Source organism: Cygnus atratus, chromosome Z, assembly GCF_013377495.2.
Source record: "Cygnus atratus isolate AKBS03 ecotype Queensland, Australia chromosome Z, CAtr_DNAZoo_HiC_assembly, whole genome shotgun sequence".
Taxonomy (NCBI): Eukaryota; Metazoa; Chordata; class Aves; order Anseriformes; family Anatidae; genus Cygnus; species Cygnus atratus.
The window spans coordinates 50,284,894-50,307,200 of NC_066396.1; the positions used below are offsets into that span (position 1 = coordinate 50,284,894).

General features: G+C 36.5%; 1 protein-coding gene across 2 annotated transcripts in view; it reads left to right on the forward strand.

Moving 5' to 3' along the window:
- FBN2 (fibrillin 2) overlaps positions 1–22,100 on the forward strand; it is a 182,202-nt gene extending 160,102 nt beyond the window's left edge. For both annotated transcript variants that reach the window (XM_035569387.2, XM_050716237.1), the window contains 17 exons: positions 1,986–2,111; positions 2,343–2,495; positions 3,143–3,208; positions 3,495–3,620; positions 3,727–3,846; positions 5,107–5,229; positions 5,629–5,760; positions 7,109–7,234; positions 9,794–10,000; positions 11,282–11,407; positions 11,989–12,111; positions 12,267–12,383; positions 13,057–13,185; positions 14,774–14,893; positions 16,672–16,903; positions 17,640–17,799; positions 20,176–22,100. In XM_035569387.2, coding sequence (XP_035425280.1) covers positions 1,986–2,111; positions 2,343–2,495; positions 3,143–3,208; positions 3,495–3,620; positions 3,727–3,846; positions 5,107–5,229; positions 5,629–5,760; positions 7,109–7,234; positions 9,794–10,000; positions 11,282–11,407; positions 11,989–12,111; positions 12,267–12,383; positions 13,057–13,185; positions 14,774–14,893; positions 16,672–16,903; positions 17,640–17,799; positions 20,176–20,550 — 2,561 coding nt within the window. In that variant the 3' untranslated portion in view covers positions 20,551–22,100. The remainder of the gene's footprint in view (positions 1–1,985; positions 2,112–2,342; positions 2,496–3,142; positions 3,209–3,494; positions 3,621–3,726; positions 3,847–5,106; positions 5,230–5,628; positions 5,761–7,108; positions 7,235–9,793; positions 10,001–11,281; positions 11,408–11,988; positions 12,112–12,266; positions 12,384–13,056; positions 13,186–14,773; positions 14,894–16,671; positions 16,904–17,639; positions 17,800–20,175) is intronic.
- Positions 22,101–22,307: the final 207 nt, after the last annotated feature.

Here is a 22,307-nt window from a genome sequence, read left to right on the forward strand (position 1 = left end):
ATGAATATAAAATGAAAGCTTTTGGTTTTCCTGGAGTATCACTGTTCATGACACTGTAGTATCCTGAGAGAAGTCGTGATGGTTTTGACAGTATCAGTGATGGCCAAATAGATTTTTACCCTTAGTAGAGGGTACTTAATTGCATTCTTCTTCATTCTGCCATGTGTCCAGAAGATTTTGAGATAAAATTACCAGACAATGCCTAGATAATCATATGATTGTAGTAATAATTTGATTAATAATCTGTCAGCTCTTGAAACCTATGATGTTCCCCATTACTTTCTGTTGATCTTAAAAGCAGACATCTTTATAAAAATTCATTACTTCTCTCAGGAAGGTTGGGTACAGCTAGATTACTTCTTGAGTTCATTACTTCTTGAGCGCAGGAGAAATCAAAACAGGTGGGAGCCATATAAAAAGTCTTAGTTTTCACCTACACATTTAATATATTTTCTTTTATTTTATGGGGAATGAAGGGGAGAGGACTTGCTTCCATTGTTTGGTTAGCCTGTCCATCATGGTCACAAAAAGTGTTTCTTCCACTAGTCCCAAGCCACACCTTACAGTAACAATCAGAACTTCAAAAGAGAAGCATTTCAGTCCCACTACTGCAGCTTAGGTGCTGAGCTTTGTAAGTTAGCAACTGTCACGCTAACTAGGAAATTGATTACTTTTCTTTCACGGAAATAAAGTGGCTCAAAACACATAGTAGGAATCTTTCCATGGGAAGTTTCTGTGGAGCTTGGTCACATGCCAGCTTATGCTACAGTGGTTTGCTTATGTGCTATACCTATAGTAGCTTCTGAAAAGTGGACTCAAGGTAACATTTTTCAGACTTAACATCAACAGGACCTGCTCCTACCTGACTCCTCCCCTCATACTACTTAACCTTTTCCTGTACAAAAAACTGTTTTTCCCCGGTTGCCTTATCTGCTAAGTACAGGTCAGTTTTCTAAGATTCAGTATAGTACAGAGTCCAACAAGTATCAGGAAAAATGATGCTACAAATTTGTGACTCAGCATCCATGAAGCTTACTTCCATTCCTGCCTGCACTTCGATTTAAGATCAGTGTTGATGTAACTGCAGAATGTTTATGCAGCCACAGGCCCCTATAATGTTTCTTCTAAAATCCATTACTAAAAGACTCAGAAGGAGTTGTCCTGCAGTTATAGCTTTGGAGAATTTTAAAATACATTTCAGAATGTATTAAATTATAATTACCTTTAGAAATTACCAGAGAGGGTTATTTCTTCCGACAGCATTTGCAGAACAGAATAAAGTAAAAGATTGTGGATAATAATAATAATAATAATAAAGGTCTATTATTATATTACTTTTCTTACTCTTTGTCTATATAGGTGCAGGATATGCAGCTTGATACTATTTCAGCTGCACAAATTTACAGACCTGTGTAATTTACATTGCGCACTCCTTTGCTTTTAGTTTTTAATAATTATAAAAAGATCTTTACTTAAAAAAAACTGAGTATGCATAGCTATAGTTTCTAATTAAATAGAAAACATTTTTAAATAACATATCAAGAGTGGCCATAGTAAACTGGTAAATATAAATGTGTCTCACAGTCCTCCCTCTATCTATAGTGTCAGTTCAAGAGTCAGTCAGGCAACGTGAAAAAAAAATATATCTTTTATTCCAAAGAATCCCCAGCATACAGATTGTTTTAAAATTCATCTTTGGATGTTTTATGCTGATGGGAAAATATTTTTCGTATAAATATATCTCATTCTCTGTTTCAGTCTGAAAGCATTTATTTAAAGTTTATGCTATAAATATGACAAAGAACAGATAACATGATTTGAAACACTCTGATTTGAAAGAGTTAGTGGAGCTTGTTTTATCTTTTGGTTGTTTTATTGGAGGTGTACCTCTGGTTGAAGTTAAATAAATAAATAAATGATGTTTTTTAACCAGTGAATTGATAGTTGATGGGATTCTGATGAAATTTTTCTCATAAATTTTATAGATATTAATGAGTGCGATGAGGACCCCAACATCTGTCTCTTTGGCTCTTGTACAAACACTCCAGGAGGTTTCCAGTGCATTTGTCCTACAGGTTTTGTGCTGTCTGATAATGGACGGAGATGTTTTGGTAAGTTTAACAATTAAGGAAGGTAATAGCTAATTTTAACAGATAACAGATACCCTGTGAAAAGGGTAAAAATGGACTTTGGGAGGCCCATTCCAAATTTTACGAGAGTTGGAAAGTGCATTCAAAATAATAAAAAAATACAGGCCTAACATCATTCCTTCCAGGACTAGACACACATTGTTTAACCTGGTAGGAGGCATGGGCTCCACATAACTGAGTTTTTTTTTTCAGATACTCGCCAGAGCTTCTGTTTCACTAATTTTGAGAATGGGAAGTGCTCAGTGCCAAAGGCTTTCAACACCACAAAGGCAAAGTGTTGCTGCAGTAAAATGCCAGGAGAAGGATGGGGTGATCCTTGTGAGCTCTGCCCAAAGGAAGAAGAAGGTACACAAGAAGATTAAAGTAAAGACAAAAGTCTTTTGGGCGAAAAAGCTGGGAGAAAAGGAGAAACACATTTGTGTAGTACCTTTTCAATCAGTAGGAGGGATCTGTTTGGTGTTCTCTCTTACAGCCTTTTCTAGAATGATTCTGAGGTGAACAAATGGAACAAAATTACGTAGAAGAAACTCAAGAAAAACAGCCTGAGTTACTGTTTTGGCTCTTTAGAGAAATGAACTAGTATCCTCCAACTGTATCATGAATCATAGGTCGTATATATATCCTGATGGATCTCACCTGCTTTAGGAAAAGCAAAAGAGTAAAATGGGACGGTGCTGAGGATCCCTGAAGTAATCAGCAGTTTTCAGTTCTTGGTTTTCTACAACTTCCAAGTGCAGAAAGAGAAAGGCACCAAGCATGTGCACAATGAAGTTGGGCACATCCTAGTACTGCTACCCTGCCCTAGAGACATCATTGCTTTTGCATCTGGCAAGACAATGTAATGGCCATGATTTAAACGGTTGGGTTTTGAAAAATGTGGTATAGAAAATACCTGATTTTTTTATAGGTTTAACCATTTATCCTGATTCTCTTTCTCTCAGTTGCTCTTTTTTTTTTTTTTTTTTTTTTTTTTTAAAAATGTACCTCCACAGTTGCTTTTCAGGACCTGTGTCCTTACGGTCATGGGACTATTCCTGGAATTGATGATACACGTGAAGGTAGGTATGCTTTTTCCTCATCATTCAAAAAGTGGTTTTTTTTATATTTAAAACTAGACTTGGATATTGTAGTGTATGGTGGCTTATTCCCCACGGCCCACAGGTGACAAGGGGCTGACTTTTAATAGATGTGGGCCATTATGAGATAGATAAGAGATTACCTTTAAAAATGCATGGGTAGAGACCAACAGAATGGGGCACTTTGTTTTTTAAAAATGCTCTATTGAGACTTGATACAAAAACACTTCAGCTAATAAGCAATTGCCAATATCTTCCTACCTTTTAGATGTTAATGAATGTCTCGAAAGCCCAGGGATTTGTTCGAATGGACACTGCATCAACACCGATGGATCCTTCCGCTGCGAGTGCCCAATGGGATACAACTTAGATTTCACTGGAGTACATTGTATTGGTGCGTCCCTGTTTCATAAATGCTAAGAATTATTGCACTTGAATTTAAAACACGATTTGAAATGTGTCCCAGTTCTCTTCAGCTTACATTTACTCATTATACACAGATACCGATGAATGTTCAATTGGCAACCCATGTGGAAACGGTACATGCACTAATGTAGTTGGCAGTTTTGAATGCAACTGTCATGATGGATTTGAGCCAGGCCCAATGATGAATTGTGAAGGTATGTTGTCTTCTACCTATTTTCCTTTAGTTTCTGTCCATCAGATTATTTTATTCACTAGGCCTTTGGTGCTATAATAACCAGGAGGGAAAAAGTTTCTTTGATTGAAATATCTTATAGGGAAAGCAAGTCATTAATTGATTTAAGCATTATTTTTAGTTTATCACACGGCTTCTGAAATCGCGTGTTGTGGTAGTCAATGTAGTGGTTGGCTGTATTTATTGTGAGTCTATTTTGGGGACCCAACAGTTATCATCTTTTTTTTTTTTTTCCTCTCCAGCAAACAGCTGAATCAGTTACCACTGCAAAAAATGCCTGAATTTGCAGAGCATTTTTCATAAGTGAGGCAGCTCAGTTATGAACTGACCCATTCATCATAGTTATAGTAACAAATGAATTACATTGGACACAATAAGCTGAAGTCAGACCTCTGGTCCATCTAGTCCTTTATTTCATTCTTCACAGTTGAAATGCTAATTCAGACATCATATAAGCATGACTAACAACTTTCAGCAGCTCACTTCTCTCAAGAATATATGGGAAAATATGATGCAGACTGGAGGATGTGTTCCTGCAGAGTGGGTTTAGCATCCATTTATGGATCTGTTGTCCAAGAATCTGTCTAGTACATTCTTCAAACTACTGATACCATCTGCATCTAAAGCTTCTTGTGGCATCAAGATGCAGAAGTTCACTACTCTCACAACTTAGAGAAGTATTTTATTTCATTTATTTTAAACTAATCCTCTATTAGTTTCACTAAATAAGTTTCATTCTATAAGTTTCAATAAGTTTCATAGTGTGGGGTGTATGTACAATCATTCTATTCTCATCAGATCCTTATCAGGATCCTTCTTAAAAATTTTGTCTTTTACAAATCATGTTTCCTTTCCAAAGCAAGAATCCATTTTCTTATAGTTGAAAAAAGGCTGACATCTGTCATCACACAGAAATACATTTTAAAAATTTCATTTAATAAAAATCTAAAATAGAGCAGTCCCAGCTTGCCATTTTAAGTTCTAGTTTCATATTATCTTTGTAACTATTTTTACACAGAGTTTTGTTCAGTTTTCTCTGACTACTCATAACCAAGCATCCATAAGTTTCTGGTTTGCATTATATTACATTTCTGATAGTTTTTAGCTGATTATATACATATATGTATATAGATATATATATGTAGAAGTGCAGGTATAGAAACTTCTGGGTGATTGTTTTAAAACTTAGTGGAGAATGATGTTTTTGTTCCTTTCTGTTCAGATATAAATGAGTGTGCTCAGAATCCCTTGCTGTGTGCTTTTCGTTGTATCAATACTTATGGTTTCTATGAATGCACCTGTCCAGTCGGCTATGAACTGAGAGAAGACCAAAAGATGTGCAAAGGTAATGACTAAAATATGAACTCCACACCTTCTATCACCCTGTGCTGGCCAAAGCATACTCCAGATATTTCTGTGCATCTTGTGTTCATCCTCTTAGTGAAATGTAGCAAACAGCACAGCAGATAATTTACTCCTTCAAAATTCACATAATGCCAGTGTCTAGTGCTTTGTGTGTTCTTGCTGGGGAATGTAAAGACACGAATGTCAAGATGGTGAAGTTGTCTTTCAGCTCACAAAGATTACTTTGACAACTGCAGTTATGCACAGTACTCAGTTTTTTTTTAGTTCTTGTTTGGTAGGAAAGTCTGGATGCACTTTTTTCATGAGAAAGTGCTGGTTGTCTTCAGTAAATGAAGCTACTGGAAGGATGCTCAGATACAAAATAAATGTATTTTTACAGATCTAGATGAATGTGCTGAAGGTCTCCATGACTGCGAATCAAGAGGCATGATGTGCAAAAATTTAATTGGTACCTTCATGTGCATTTGTCCTCCTGGAATGACCCGAAGACCTGATGGAGAAGGCTGCACAGGTAAAGCTTAGAAAAGGAAGAAGACATCTATTGCAATTCCAACAAAAAACAATTCTCTTTATGTGTATATAGTAAACTAGAAAACTGCAGGTCATAAAGGACACTTAAGATAGCTGATAGTGCCTAACGTCTTAAATTTACTTTTTGTTTCAATGTTTGAGCCCTACTTGAAAATAGGTATAAAGAACTAGGAAGTATTTCAGAAGAAAAACTGGTTTTATTTACTTCATTGTACAACAAAATCAGGAAGTTTTTCAGACACTTGGTAGATTTAAAGCATTAAGTAGCCTCTTTTGAGGACAAAAGAGACCTCATCTGATGAGTACAAAGCAAAATTATTGTACATAAAAAGTTAAACTTCCTTCAGCTTTAATACTGTTTATAAATAATGTGGCAGTTCCTTAAAGAATTACAACTGTGAGATTCTGAAACAATATATAAAAGCCACAAAGAGGAGGAGGTGTGAAAACCGCCATACTTCACAATAATTCTCTGTATTTCCTCTATTATTTTTGGAATTGGTTGAGAGTAAAATGATATCTACATGTTGGCAAATTACACTTTTCTAATAGGTAAAAAACTCAAGACCATTCTGAAGTTCTCTTTAGAAAGAAGTATCTGAGGCTATCATTGGCTCAGAGGAAAAAAATAAATAAATAAATAAACATATGTCTCAGAGAATGCTTTAAATGAAAATATTTCAAAACAGCATTCCTTCAGCAGCAGAATGACCTCTTTACCTTCTTTACATAACTTGATGAATTTACTCAGAGGAAAGAATCTGTACTAACAAGAATTTTGTCTTTTTCCCTATTTAATACTGCCTTTAAATGACCTGAGGTTATTTTTCAGTTAAATTTTAAGCATCTATAGAGGTATTTAATTGCCTACAGTGTCTATGCCATTACCTATGGAAGAAAATAGACTGGGATTGTAAAGTGTTTCAGGGAAATGATGTGCTGACTGAATTGTGACTGATTGCAGAAGGAAGTTAAATGTACTCAGACTCCTTAATGATTACAAAGTGAAAATTTGTTACACAAATCATGCTCGTGTTCCAATTTTATTTAAATGGTATTTGCCAGGTAAAAGTTGTGGATAGGACTTCCTCTGCTGCAAGTGTTTTCTGCTTCTTGTTACTTGCAGAGCCCAAAAAGGTCTAAAGCCTTCATCCTAGATGCAGCATATAAGGCATGGAATAGGATATCATTACTAGAAAAGTCTTTCTCACGCTTAATCAGTTGTTGATGTTCCACTTCTTGCAAATATTACGCAAAATGCTGAATACATTCTGCAAGTCTGACACATCTTCTTGTAACAATAACCTGCATTTGATATTTTTGTAAAGATGAAAATGAATGCCGTACCAAGCCAGGTATCTGTGAAAATGGTCGCTGCATGAATGTCATTGGGAGCTACCGATGTGAATGTAATGAAGGATTCCTGTCAAGCCCATCAGGCATCGAGTGTCTTGGTAAGTCCCTCCCTCCTTCATATGCATTCCATCTTACATGAAAGAGTGTGTCGGTGCTGGAATTTAGAGTGTAAATTGGGGTTCTGATTATCTCTAACAGCTCTCTTAGGTGAAACAATTACATAATGTTCCTGATTAATTAAAATAATTAACTGGTATTAAATGTTATAATATTAAATAATGACAGGAATGAGGAGTCTCTTGAGAATGTCAGCTTAATCAAGCTACAAAGGGCCTCACATGGAGGCATCTACATTCCACAGGGCATAAACATGGTGCAGAGCAACACTATCCAAACAAATTATAGGTATTTTTAAAGAAGCAGAATTTAGTTATCTTAGGCAGATGAAAAACTGGGATGCATAGCAAACTGAAGTGTTTACATATTAAGAACATGATTTTAAGCGCGACAATATTGCAACTAGGCATATGAATTTTCTGTACTTTTAACGTAGATAGTGAATATGAATAAAAATATTAGGATTTCACCAAAAAAAAAAGCAAAATTATGTTGAAAAGTTATTGAGGCATGTCTGTACATTAAACACTGATGAAGGGTTTAATATTCATCAACTTATATTTCCTTTTCAATATGTTCAGGCTTGTCATTTGCACTAGAAAATTGTTACTTTTTTAAAAATCATACAAAACTGCAGAATCTTAACTTTTTCATGACCAGTGCTCAAGTGTAAATACTTAAAAGTGTTTTTTCAATACCAACATGTGAAATTGTGGGAGTATTTAGAACTGTATAAAGAACACCTGCATTAAAACTACTTAGATATTATCTTATGTATGTACTATATAACCAGCTCTCTGTAAGTTGCCATCAGTAGTGTGCTGACTTCATGGCAAAGCAATAACATATTTTCTAAGTATTTCCTAAGGATTAGGACCAGATGGGAGTGGGACGTTGCAGGCTTTTAACCCCAGCCAGTCATTAATGCTAAGGAAATACCCTGTTTTCATTATTACTTTCTTATATTTTATATATATATATAAATAATGCACATATATTATAGATATGCACACACACACACACATATATTTACATATATCATCTTTAAAAAACTATGCTTTGGACTAGTTTGCTCATTGCTGCTTTTCCTTTAGGGCTGTCCTGGTCAGACAAGACTGAAAAATTAGTCTGGCAGTAACAAACTGCATCTTCAGAATTAAAGAACAAACATTAAGTCTTAGATGACACTATTTTAAATATATTGTGCAAACCTTTGTATTCTGTTCACATTAAAGTTTATTCCACTTCTCAAATTGGAGAGTAAGTATTGCATGGTCTTCAAGTTATAAGGGGCGTAAAGACCTGCCCAATATACCTACTTACAAGAACAGAAATCTGCTGAGTTTTGCAAGTCATCACAGTGAACATGCTGTCTCACACAAGTGGCACTTTCTGTGAGGACAGCTTTCTCTACTGTAACCAGTTAAGTTACCAGGCACCCAAAGCAATTTTCACCTAAAGTCAAAGATTACATTTTACCTGATTCATGTGAGAAATCCACAGATTATACTCCTTATACTTGTATACCACATGGTCAGCTTGGTGTTCAAAAATGTACCCATTCTTAGGGATCTGAAAGATGTTAACTTTAAGCTTTAAGACAAAAGATCGTTCACTTAAAAACATAAGCATCTGTCAGACTAGTTAACAATATCTTCATTTTTATTAACAAATATGACAACTGACATATAACCTATTTAGAAGTATCATCTCTGCAAAACCTAGTTTCCATGATCACTGGAAGCTGGGATCTCTCCTCTCTTCATCTGCCTGTTTGATGGAAACATGCAGGATGTTAATGATTGTATAGTTTCACTCCTCTTTCATGATTGACATGTATTAGTCAAAAGGTTCAGAAGTGAAGGAAAATGGATTAAGAAAGGGACAGATTAACAGTATGGCTGTATAAAGCCATTTTTCCAACCTGCAAAGTAGGAGTTCTGCTTAAAAAGACTAGTGAATAGCAGACTAGCAGCACTTAGAGACTTCTAAATGCTAAGGATTTTGTCATTTAAATCACATCATGGTATAGATGGTCAGATACACTATTTTTACCAGGAAAAAAAAAATGGAAAAAAAAAAAACCTACACACACAAACAAAACAGAACAAACAAAAAACAACAACAAAAAAGAACAAGAAAGAAAGAAGCCAAAGCCCTAACCCTACTCCAAGTAAATCTGCTAAATGCAAGCTAAACATAGGTAGCTTAAGAGGGAGCTCAGTTTGGCTTGCAGCCTGTTCTGCTATCAAGTAAGCTTGCCAGGGATGCCTAAGGGCACATCCTTCCTAGAAGTAAAAGTCACATCAAGTCATAGAGTACTGAACTTCGGAGATGTCTGGAATAAACTTGGAATGGCAACAAATATTCAGAAGACATGACAAATTTTTGAAAGGCTAAGTCAAAACAGACTTCACAGACTGGTTGCTCGTAACCTAGTGCTTGATAGTTGACAGAGAGCCAGAATAATATATTAGATTCTCAATGGTTCAGATATTTATCTCCTGCTCTTTCTTAATCTCTCCAATTCTTCCTTACAGATAATCGTCAAGGCTTTTGCTTTGCTGAAGTTCTACAGACTATGTGTCAGATGGCTTCAAGCAGCCGCAATCTTATCACTAAATCTGAGTGCTGCTGTGATGGAGGCCGGGGCTGGGGTAATCAGTGTGAGCTCTGCCCACTTCCTGGAACCACCCAGTATAAGAAGCTCTGTCCACACGGTCCAGGATATACTACAGATGGAAGAGGTATTTGCAGAGATGAAAGGAGGTAGAAAGCAGCGAAGGAATACACTTACATGCTTAAGAAAATGCAGTATTCTCTTTGAAGCTCCTTTGAAGAACTTCCTGTGAAACAACAGAGTTTGATTTTTCAAATACTACTGTGTGATCAGAAATTAAAAACACCTTTAAACAGTAGCTGCACCAGGAATACTCACAGCTGTGCAGAATTTTCAGGGTTGGGATCTAAAACAGGATCAACCAGTACTAAAGCTAGAAATTATCCCAAAGCTTTTGTGTGCTGAGATGTTACATACAAGGCAAAAGGTAACAGCAGTAGTTCTAACTGGCACATATTTTTAAATTTTGGTGAAAAATTTTTATGATCTTACTAATCATAACAAACTTCACTTCTACGATTTTGTTTATTTGTTTGATTTTTTATTTTTTCCCCTGAGTTATCAAAACTAGAACTGGATTACCCAATGAAATAGCAGAAAACTTTCAATGCAGAAAACAATACTAAAAATTGGAAAAATATTTGCTTGTGTGCTCAGGCCCATTTTAAAGAGAAAGAAAGGTTAAAGTTACTATCAGAAGTATAATGATCAGGAACTGTGGAAAAAATGGAAGAATTTTTTTTTCCATTCCCAGTAACGTTCCCATGGCATTATACACAATTACAGAATGGCTGAGGTGGGAAGAGATCTCTGGAGGTCATCTGGTCCAATCCCCTGATCAAGCAGGGACACCTTTGAGCAGGTTGCCCAGGACCAGCCATGTCCAGGCAGCTTTTGAAGATCTCCAAGGAGGGAGACTCCAAGACCTCTCTGGGCAACATATTCCAGTGCTCAGTCACTCATGCAGTAAAGTGCTTCCTGATGTTTAGACAGAACCTCCAGTGTAACAGTTTGTGCCCCACTGCCTCTTGTCCTGGCACTGGGCACAAAGGAAGGAGCCTGGCCTCTTCCCTTCAGCTATTTATAGACATTGATGAGATCGCTCCAAGCCTTCTCTTCTCCAGGCTGAACAATCACAGCTCTCTCAGCCCTTCCTCATGAGAGAGCTACACAATTCCGCTGATCATTGTGGTGGCCCTCTGTTGGACACTTTCCAATATGTCCAGCTTTCTGTTGTACTGGAAGGCCCAGAACTGAACACAGTACTCCAGGTGCAGTCTCACCAGTGCTGAGTAGATCATTGGTAGAACCTGGTCTTTTTTCTTTGAATTTCTTATTCAGAAGGAAAACTTAACAAATGCTAGTATTTTTTTTTTGAAAGATCATATATTTAATATTTTCCCTACAGATATTGATGAATGTAAGGTCATGCCAAACCTATGCAGAAATGGACAATGTATCAACACTATGGGCTCCTTTCGCTGCTTTTGCAAAGTTGGCTATACGACTGACATAAGCAGCACATCCTGTGTTGGTAAGATTCAGCCTCTTAATCCTCAATATTTTTTTAGATTGTACATATTTACACAGTGCTACTATCAGTCTCCCTCTGTAAGCCTTTGAATATCTCTTTATCTCTTAACTCTTTTCTTTCTTTGTCTTCCTAATATGCCTTCTGATTTTTTATTTCATTTTGCAAAGTAGGGAAACAAGCTGTACTGACAATATTCCTGCAGTAAAATGAGCATTGAAATATGTTTTCAGCTGTATAACCATGTTGACTGATAAAGCAGCTAGCTCACTGCTTTGTTTTTGCCTCTTTCCTGTTGGTTAACTCATCAAAGTATATCATAGTATGCCTGAAAAGAAATGCTTTGTCCATAGATGAAAATATTAATGTCACTGTTACTCTAGTGTGTCACTCTTTCAAGAGATTCAGTTTGCCACAGTAGAGGTGACTCCAAAGTGACAGACACATAGGGAAAGAAATGGAAATGCTGCAAAAATGTAAAACATACTTCTTCTACAAACTTTTTTCTCTTAAATATAGTACTGTTCAGGAAACATCTTTCAAAGAAATCAGTACAGCAAATCTTTAACAGTTTCTCTTTTTAGATCTTGATGAGTGCTCCCAGTCTCCCAAACCATGCAATTTTATCTGCAAGAACTCAGAAGGGAGCTATCAGTGCTCATGTCCTCGGGGCTACATCCTTCAAGAAGATGGAAAGACATGTAAAGGTAAAGGAAGCTATACACAGTAACTTTAATTTTGTTGCACTTTGACTTAAAAGGAAATAATTTTGAAGTGTGATTTTTATTTTTTTTTCAAGTTAGACTAAATGTACTTCGCATTTGTTGACTTTTGTTAAGACAACATCATCTCTTACTTTCAGATCTTGATGAATGTCAAACCAAACAACACAATTGTCAGTTTCTCTGTGTCAACACCCTTGGAGGCTTCACATGCAAATGTCCACCTGGTTTTACTCAACATCACACAGCTTGCATTGGTAAGAAAAACATGAGTTTTCTTACATTCATTTTTTCTATAAGAGGAACATTCTCAATTCTTACCCTTTTGCATCATATAAACAATAGTAATACAGAGCAATAATGTCAGCAGTCCAGAAAACAGATTTTGAAAAGCAGCAATTACAGCTAAAGAAATATCAAAGTATATCCACCATTTGTATTTTCTTGCTTAGTAAAAAGTTACATATATTTAATACGTGTTATTATATGCTAAGTATAACCACATGGACACAAAGGAGTAGAGTATTAAAATCTGATTTAAAATGTAGTTAAAAGAAAAACAGACTGCCTTTTCTTCTTTAATAGATACAGATGTCTTTAGATCTTAAACACATGTACGAATCTTGCCAACTGAAACTATTTTAGTTAAGCTAATACGTAGGTGCAGCCTTTTTCCACTGTCAGCAATTACATACCTGGGTCTTTCACACTCATAACTGAATTACAACCTCTGCTTCCAACTTATTAAGTACTTTTAGCTCCGCATGAGTCATCAGGTCATCTGAAATTTGAATATGGAAAATAACATTTTTAAAATAAATTTTTGCATCTCTTTGGTTTTCAACCTCTAAGGAAGTGTTATATGAACATACCTAACCTTACCTTACCCCAAGGTAAGATGCTAACCTTCTTCTCTCTGCCCTGTTAAAGATAACAATGAATGTGGTTCTCAGCCATTGCTTTGTGGATCAAAAGGAATTTGCCAAAACACTCCTGGAAGTTTTACCTGTGAATGTCAAAGGGGATTTTCTCTGGATTCTACTGGATTAAACTGTGAAGGTAACTAGTAAAAGTCAAATTCTTTTACATTGCAAATTCTTACCTCTGTGTCTAGGGAATCCTATGATGTCAAAGACAAATCACAGTCATAAAACAGAGAAGCAGACATAATGAAAGTACATACCAAAAATAAATAGGAATGTATTTGAGGAATTTAAAACATAAATGTATGTAAGAGCATACTGTCTAACTCTTTGTTTACACAAGTTAGAATAAAAAATTACTGTTTATCTGAACTCTCAAACAACTCTTTCCAGATTGCTTTCATCTTCACATAGGTTTATGCATCAGAAAGTCTGGTTATTTTTTCTTTTTCATTTCCATGTACTCTAAAAGGAATCTTGCTACCTTTTTTTTCTTTTTTTTTTTTTCTTTCAGCTAATTGTAATCATCCACCTGAAGGTATCTAAGATCAGATTCTAAATTCCATACTTTTATCTCTTCTTCTATAGCTTCATTTCTCTTCGTTGGCCCAAAAGGGAGTCCTGGTCATGAAATCTATGTGTGAGAGTTGCAGTCTCTTTAGTTGGTCTCAGATACTGTGAAACAAAAAATTAAAAGGCAAAGGTGTATGTGCACAGATTTATGACATCTCAAAATGTCAGCTACCTTGACAAAAGGATTTAACAGGAATTGATATTTGGAATGCATTTCTAAAGTAACAATGCAGAATTTGCCCATCTAGAAGTTTTAGAAAGCATTATCATCTGTCAGGTTATTTTATCCTCTTCAAGCACTTACATCCATCATGTGTACTTTATCCAGCACTAAATTACACATACCAAAGCATTCACAAGATAGGTACATAACTAGAACATCAGAACTGCTCTATATGTTTTTACTGATGAAAGCACAAGTTTCAGTTCCTGGCAGTAGTTCTCTAGACCTCATGCTTTGGGACAGCCCAGTTCCATGGAATTTGTGGACAACTGTGTACAACTAGAATGTAACTTAGAATCTGTGGTGTCGTGTACAATTTCTTATTTTCTACTAGCATTGCATACTGTACCTTACACATTGGGCTGCTTACAGTGGCTTGGTATGTACTTATTTCTTATAGCAGACACTATTTCTAATGACCAGATTTTTACATTTTGGTTTTAATTTATGGGTTTATTCTTTATTTACACATTCATCAGAGACTTTTTAGATGGCTTTTTAATTGCAAAGGTGAACAAGTGCACTACAGACAAGTTTGGTATGTGTTCCTCACATTCAAACACTTCAGTATGTGCCAGGAAACTGAAGTCCTACATAGTTGGTTTAGCAACTGAAATCCAAAAACATTCATGTTCTCAGTATTACATCAAAGCAACATCATGTGTGATTAGGAGTAGTGTTTCTTCTCCAAATCTGAGTTAAAGTTTTGAAAGCGTTAGTTGGATTATTGATAGATACAGAGAACACTGCATAAATTTGAGCTTTAGACCTTCCAAAAGAAAAACCCTGAACAGTGCTGCCATCTTAGAACAGTATTCCTCTGTCATAAATACGGGTGTTTAGGCGATTATTATCAAAGTGAGTAACATATTTTGCAACATGGATATTGATGTGGTCTCTCTGTTCTACTTCTCTCCCCAATGCAAAGATGTGGATGAATGTGATGGAAATCATAGGTGCCAGCATGGCTGTCAAAACATCCTGGGTGGATACAGATGTGGATGCCCACAAGGGTATATACAGCATTACCAGTGGAATCAATGCGTTGGTAAGGAAACAAAATGCATAGAAAACATTTGAACAGCAAAATTGTCACAGAGATTACAGTGACAACTGCCAAGTAAGGGCAAGAATGAGCAGGACAAAGGATGCAGACAGATCTTTTCTCTCTCTCTCTTTCACCTTCTCTCCATCCACTTACTACTCTTAATGTAAATCAATGACAGATGGTGACGAGAAAACTCACTCAGCCTGTTAAAACTCTGTGTGACAAGGTGTTTTTCCTAGTCATTCTATGTTCTGACTCCCTTCTCCTCAAGAAAATCCCCATCTTAGAAAGGTGTAAAGGCTTTCATTGAATTCCTTCAGGCTTGATATAGATACCTCTCTTGAAAAAAAGAAAAAAATATCCTACATTTCATCAGTAAGAATCAGTCAACACCATTAGCATTTTGAGAATACTACAGAGTAGTATCTATAGTGAATAGGAAGAAAAAAATACCAACATAATCATTCCAAAATACAGTGTTACGGCTACCAGTAGTTCACTGGGCAGAGAACAGGGACAATTGAATCAGCTCAGCAGTTTTCTTCTATATCTGGCTGATTCAGTCCATCTTTTTTTTTTCTGCATTTCATGAACTAAGCCAAATCCCATACCAAACAGAACGTAGGAAATTAAAAAACAAAAATAAAAAACAACACAGCCAAACAACCCCATCCTGTACTTTTCACAAAGCACCATAACAACATATTTAACTTTTCAAGTTTGCTTTCATGGTTCTACCTCAATGGTGTCACAATCAGAGGATAGCTGTGAGCCCTGCCGTAGATCTCTTATAGGCTGATCTTAATGCCCTGATATTAGATATCAAAATTAGTTCATTACACCCATTTTACACTAAATAGCACACCAGGCAGTTTTTCTGAAGGCCCAGCCACCAGCATCACTCCTTACTTAGTATACTGCTCTTCAACAAAGAAAGCTAATGAAGGAGTGACAGGAGAACACAAGTAGCAGCTCCCACAAATTTCCAAAACAGCTACGGTCTCTGAATGTAGAATAAAGATAGATATTCCTCAGAAGAACATCTTCTAGTAACTGCAGGCAAAAATGGTAAAGCATGCACCAGTGATGCTGGAGATGAAAACTGTACCTTGGTAAGGTAAATAAAATAAGCAGCATATTTGCTAATTATCAAATGCATAATCTTTCAATACAACCAGCTACTTTACTTACTCATTTTTCACAAGATAACCTGGAACTAAATCCATCAGACTGACTGGAGGATCTTCCCTTTATATGCCCATAAAGTGAAGACAATTCTTGCTTCTCTCTTCCATCTGGACTAGCTGTTCAGTTTGTCTTTCCCCTCACAGAGCCTGCAGGTTTCTACCACAAGTAGGTAGAAACCTCAACCCATCTCTGGGTGTCCATGAACACTGTCATGGTTGAAGTATGACTGGAGTTCCAGTTCATTTCTCTTCTGTGGATCTTGCATGGTAGGAATGTACCCTGCCAGGAGAAAGAGTATTGACAAGTACCCCTGAGCAAAACAGGAGACATGCCTTGAAGGAAGGGGAAGCATTGAGGGAATATAAACCTGACAGTAACAGTATCCTAAAACATCTTTATGGTCCAGATACATATGTCTGGGATTTTTGCCAGTGTACTTTTACTTTGGGAACCACATCTTTGTAGGGTAGTAAGGTCAAGGATGTAGCAGAGCCCTAGGACTTGCAGATATTCTGATTTGTTAGCTACATCTTGCCTGTCTGATCTTTGTCCAGAGTAAAGATACCAATGCACTTTTGTTTGCTTACTAGATGAAAATGAATGTTCCAATCCTAACACATGTGGCTCTGCTTCTTGCTACAACACACTTGGAAGTTACAAGTGTGCCTGCCCTTCTGGATTTTCTTATGACCAATTCTCCAGTGCATGCCATGATGTGAATGAGTGTTCTTCTACCAAGAACCCCTGCAATTATGGTTGTTCTAACACTGAAGGTGGTTATCTTTGTGGCTGTCCACCAGGCTATTACAGAGTTGGACAAGGGTGAGTATCTCACATAGTCATTTATCAGAGACACATTCAGAGGGTGATAGAAAGTCTAGGCAGTAATTAGATTGAAGAGCAGAGGTGCAAATGAAGGAGAGGTTAGTAAGTCATGTTTTTTTCTACATTTCCTGTGCACAATGTACACAAGCTGTGCATAAATACCTGTAGTATTAGGGAAAAAGAAAAGAAAAAAAAAAAAAGACATATGTCTGTACCTGCAGCATGACACTCATTTGAATTCTAACATATAAACAGCATTACATAGTTAGTTCTGCTTTCTCCACTGGTACCAGCACAAAAACTCCAGGTCTGCTCAGTGAGGACTGTTACTGCATAAGGATAAGTATAATGCTCACTGAGTTAATTAAGGGATTTAAGCCGTACTGGTCAACCCAAAATGTTAAACACAAATTAACGTAATTCTGGTACATGATAAATGCTAAAATCTTTATTTCCAAAGTCAGGGTAGGTTGGGTTTGTTCTGTTTATTCACGATACTTGTGAATGAAAATTAGAAAAACCTACAGACCTTCAGCCAGCAGTTGCATTTCATTCAGTATGTGAATGTATTTCATTCACTAGTGTGAAGAAAATTAATTCACAGTCATCCTGGTGAGGAAAGAGAAGGGGACGGGATACTGGCACTATGGTACAGATTACATACACTCACTTTTCATTTAACTGGACAGTTCATAAAACTGCAAGAACTAAAACAGCTGCTTTTATTCAACAGTCACTGTGTCTCAGGGATGGGATTTAACAAAGGCCAGTACCTGCCACTGGATGGAGATGCTGATGAAGAAAATGCTTTATCCCCTGAAGCATGTTACGAGTGCAAAATCAATGGCTATTCAAAAAAAGAGAGCAGGAAAAAGAGAAGTATTAATGACACGGTACGTTCCAAGATAAATAAACACAATAATATACTTCGAAGTATTTTTAGAGATTAAATATTCAATGCTATCAGTAAGCTGAGGGAGTTTTACTACAGGCCACATTCAGTAGCCAAAATCTTCTTTTCCCTGTCTCCACAGTGATTTTTAGACTTGTGTCTTGTTGGTGGGAGTGGTGTGACAGGAAGACATCAGCAGTTATGAACAGCAGAAATTTTTTAAGCCTATAGAGTCTTCTATAGTCTGAGATGTGGTGTAGTTCCTCAAAATATCTCAAAATCAGGTTTCCTGTAATTACAGAGAGCTACGACAATGGTCATTTCTGCAATCTGTTCTGCTGAAAGGAGGAGTTTGGATAGTGTTGTATGGTCTCAGTCAGCTAAATAGATCTTCTTGCAGATTAAATTGAAGCCTCTGTTCCTGGTTGCTCATAATTGTGGGGGACTAGAGTCCATGACCTAGCTGATACCTACATGACAACCTAGCTAAAGTCCTACATTTGCAAAATTGTTGAGGGTGTTAGAGATTACACTTATGATTTTTTTTTTCTTACTGCCTTTTTAGGCTTATATGGGATGTTCATGAAAGGCATGCCTAGTATTTATTTTAGATACTTTTTTTTTTTGATTTAAACAAGAATATACCTGTACACCTGTTACCTGCATTGTCTGTATGGTAGGATGTTGTCTTGTAGCATTAGCTCTGGTCTTGAAATCTGCAGTAATGGGAAACTGACTAGGTGGGGGGAGAAATTTTCCTTCAGTAATGCAAGAGCTGTGTAATGCAAACAGGCAAAATGCAAACTCAAATAAAATGGTGAAGTATGCTGAACACACAAGTTACATTGAAGGAATGAGGAAACAAGTTTCCTTTCTAAAAGGGTAAGAACTTAAGATGATCATGAGTACACACTACTTCTCATGACAGTTGCCATCAAAGCCAGTTCTGATATTGATAGAGTTTCTAAAGAAGACAGCAGTTGTGTAACTTCTGCTTTGGAGCTTAAAAACTAAATGTTTGATTTCCCCCCAGACACACACTTCACGCAAATACTGCTTTGTCCTTCCCACCTCACTCCTACTGTTCCAATCTGAATTCTCTGGTCAACCCACCACAGAAATACCTGGATGTTTTTGAAAAACACTTCTTCCATTGCACAGTTAATTTCATATCTTGTTCAGAATTATTATATCTTGTTACTACATTTTTTATAGCAGCAAGCTTTCTTGGTGCCTGAGAAGCAAGAGTGGAAGATTTCACATCCATAAAACTACAGGGGGAAAAATAATAATCTCACTACTAACGATGTGTATAGGGTGTGGTATTTAATACTCTTCTGTACTTGCCCCCATCACAATTTTTCCTTATTTTCACCATGTGTTTTTAGTTACATTACATAGTAGTACACATACATAATCACATTTGATTGGGATTCCCTCAGAGAGAGAAAAAAATCCTTTCCAATATTTGAAAGCAAAAGGAATCTTGACAAGTAGGCTAGATAACTGACTTTGGTTTCCTGAAGAAGACTAAGGCCTATGAACCATTCTGTGTATTTTAGGTCGAAGTGCTTTTAAAGCTGGTCTTTGTTAGATGGCTTTTGTAGGAATGCACTCATTCTCAACCTCCTACCCACAAGTGTGTTCACAGCTCACACCTCATGTGTAGCAGAACTATACTGAAGCTTACATAAAAAAAAAACACATGACTGATTTGTCAGAAGAACAATGCCAGGACATTCTTCTGCACTCTTCTCAGTGGTGAAAGTACAATGTAATTGGACATGACATACCAGCCCTTGTTGTAGAATACAAACAATACAGGAGTACTCTCCTTGCTTCAGTTTCCATTTTTATCATCATACTTCATCACCAAATGCCAAGCCTGTCTTTTTTAGAAGCCAGGATTGATTGAAACAGTTTTATCAGAAGTTTAGGGAGTTCTTATACAGTACTGTGTCAAGACTCCTGTTCTGGTTCTGTAATGTTCCACGCTCACGTTGATCATAAGAACAAGATTGTGCCTCACTTACAGTCTTCACTGCAATATTAAACATATGTCTCTTCTTTACATGGGCTTTTTGCAAGCATGAAGTTAAACAGATTCTGAAAAGAGACTGAAATCTGAGCCCTCTCTATAGACTTGATGCTGTAACTTTAATTATCCTGTTAAGCCTGTGAGAGAAGCCCTTAAGATTTACAGGGTGTATTATATGGAATCAAGCAGTTCTCCCAGCTGGAAAGGACTTACAATGGCTTCTTTAACCGCTAGAGTTTGAGAAATGCAGAAACTGTTACTAATCACTTACTCTTCTGTCAATGCAAGTGAATATCTGTTTCTCTCCTGCTCTAAACATCCTTTCCTCCTTTACTTCAGATTGAGCAGATTAGCTTGGAAAGTCTAGACATGGATAGTCCTTTGAAGATGAGAGTCAACATTTCCAGGCTTGACAAGAAGGAGCACATCCTAGAACTCATGCCAGCCATTGAGCCTCTTACCAACCACGTGCGCTACATCATCTCACATGGCAATGATGATGGCATCTTTCAAATCCATCAGAGGGATGGACTCAGTTATTTGCACACAGCTAAGAAAAAGTCAGTGCCTGGAACGTACACACTGGAAATCACTAGCATTCCTCTATATAAGAAAAAGGAGTTAAAGAAACTGGAAGACAGCAATGAGGACAACTACCTCCTAGGAGAGCTTGGGGAAGGTCTCAGAATGAGGCTGTGGCTAGAACTCTACTAGCCATCTTCCAGGCTGAGTCCAGTTCTTTAGTCACTTCTGTTCACCTATTTACCCACCTGAACATATCTGCTTTTCAAAGGCTTTGAAACAGTCACTGACTTTTGGGGGAGGAAGGGAGAAGGGAAGACTTCTTTCTCTCCATCCTGCTGAGACTGCAGAACCACCCTTGCAGGAGGGGTAACTTGTGGGAATCATGGTTACTGTATCTTTTATATAACCTCAATTTAAAAATATATTAAAAAACTAAAGTTCAAGAGATCATCATATGGCACTAAATGGCACAAAAAATGTGAGCTATTTTTTTTTCCTGTTAGCAGTCTGTAACACTTTGGGTATTTTGCTATAGTTCCTAATTAAAAAAAAATATAGATGTTTATTTATTTTTAATGCAGTAATATATGGAGAGAATAACAAATTATGTAAAGAAAAAGGGAAACATGCTTGTTTTTCTTTAGATTTATAAATTTGAACTATAACATTTTAGAGGTACTTTCTTTTTTTTAAAAAAAAAAAAAAATGATTTGAAAGATGTTTCCTTTTGTACTTGTGCCAGTCATCCAGATAGTATATAAGCAATTTTTAAATTTATCAGAGCTGAAAGAGCACTGTGATACATCTTCTGGCTATTCTAAAGTGCTCTAGTGAAACTTGAGTATTCAAAAAAATAAAGTCTTGAAGGACAAGAATTGCAATACTAGTCTCAGCAAAGATCATATTTCACAGCAGGTCAATAGGATTGTATTCTGAATCAACCACATCAAATAAAGTAAGAGGCACAACCACTGTAGCAAAATACCTTGACTGCTTTTAATACCATTAGAATTGCAGAACCAAACTGTACTGTACTTCCTTTCAATAACCTCAAGGAACCACACATGCTACCACACCTCATTCTCAGAAAGGGTGCTCTACATACTTGCATTACTGTGGCAGCTGAAGAAAATGTCACTCTGAAGAGGACACATGATGTTTCATACTGTTTGGTGCTGGCTTGAATTAATGGTGCATTTAGTAAAAATTGAGAGCTGTATCAGGACTGCCATATGTGCAAACTAATTATGCAGTGCAGACAAGGAAAATGTGTATTTGAAATCCATTTTTAGAAGTTTCATTAATACTGTAGTTATACACCGTATGCCTCATTTTATCATAGCTTATTTTGTAAGAACGATGTGTGTACAATGAGTTGACATTTAGTTTACTTTAGTAATTTTTTTTTTAATGTTGTACCATTATGTGTTAAGTGTAAGTCTCAATGGTGCTTTTTCTGACAGCTGGTGCCTGTAACTAGTCATGTAACAGAATCTCAGATGTGAAAACAGCCAAAGCACATGCTGACTCCAGGATTGTTTCAGTCGCCTATCAGTGCTGACCAAAGATTAGTATCAAGTTATACTCAGTGGTTTTTCTTTACTTTTGTTCTTATGGGGATTTTTGAAACAAGAAACATTGTACATTTTTATTAAAATGTTTTTAAGAAAAAAAGATTTGTTTGTAGGTCTGTATAAGTATGACAACACTTTTCTTGCAATAAAGCTTATTTTCGGGTAGTTTTTTTTTTTCTGAAATGTCTGTATTCTTTACAGTAAATAAGCATGCAATTGTAAACCTGAAGGATTTCAGAGACAGAAAAAGGAGGTGGTATGGAGCAAGGGCTTCTTCACTTACAAGTAAGGTTATACAGCATTTGCTGAATAAGTTTATCAGCACAGAACCTAAACAGCAATTAAATTGTCCTTAGGCAATTAGAACTCTGC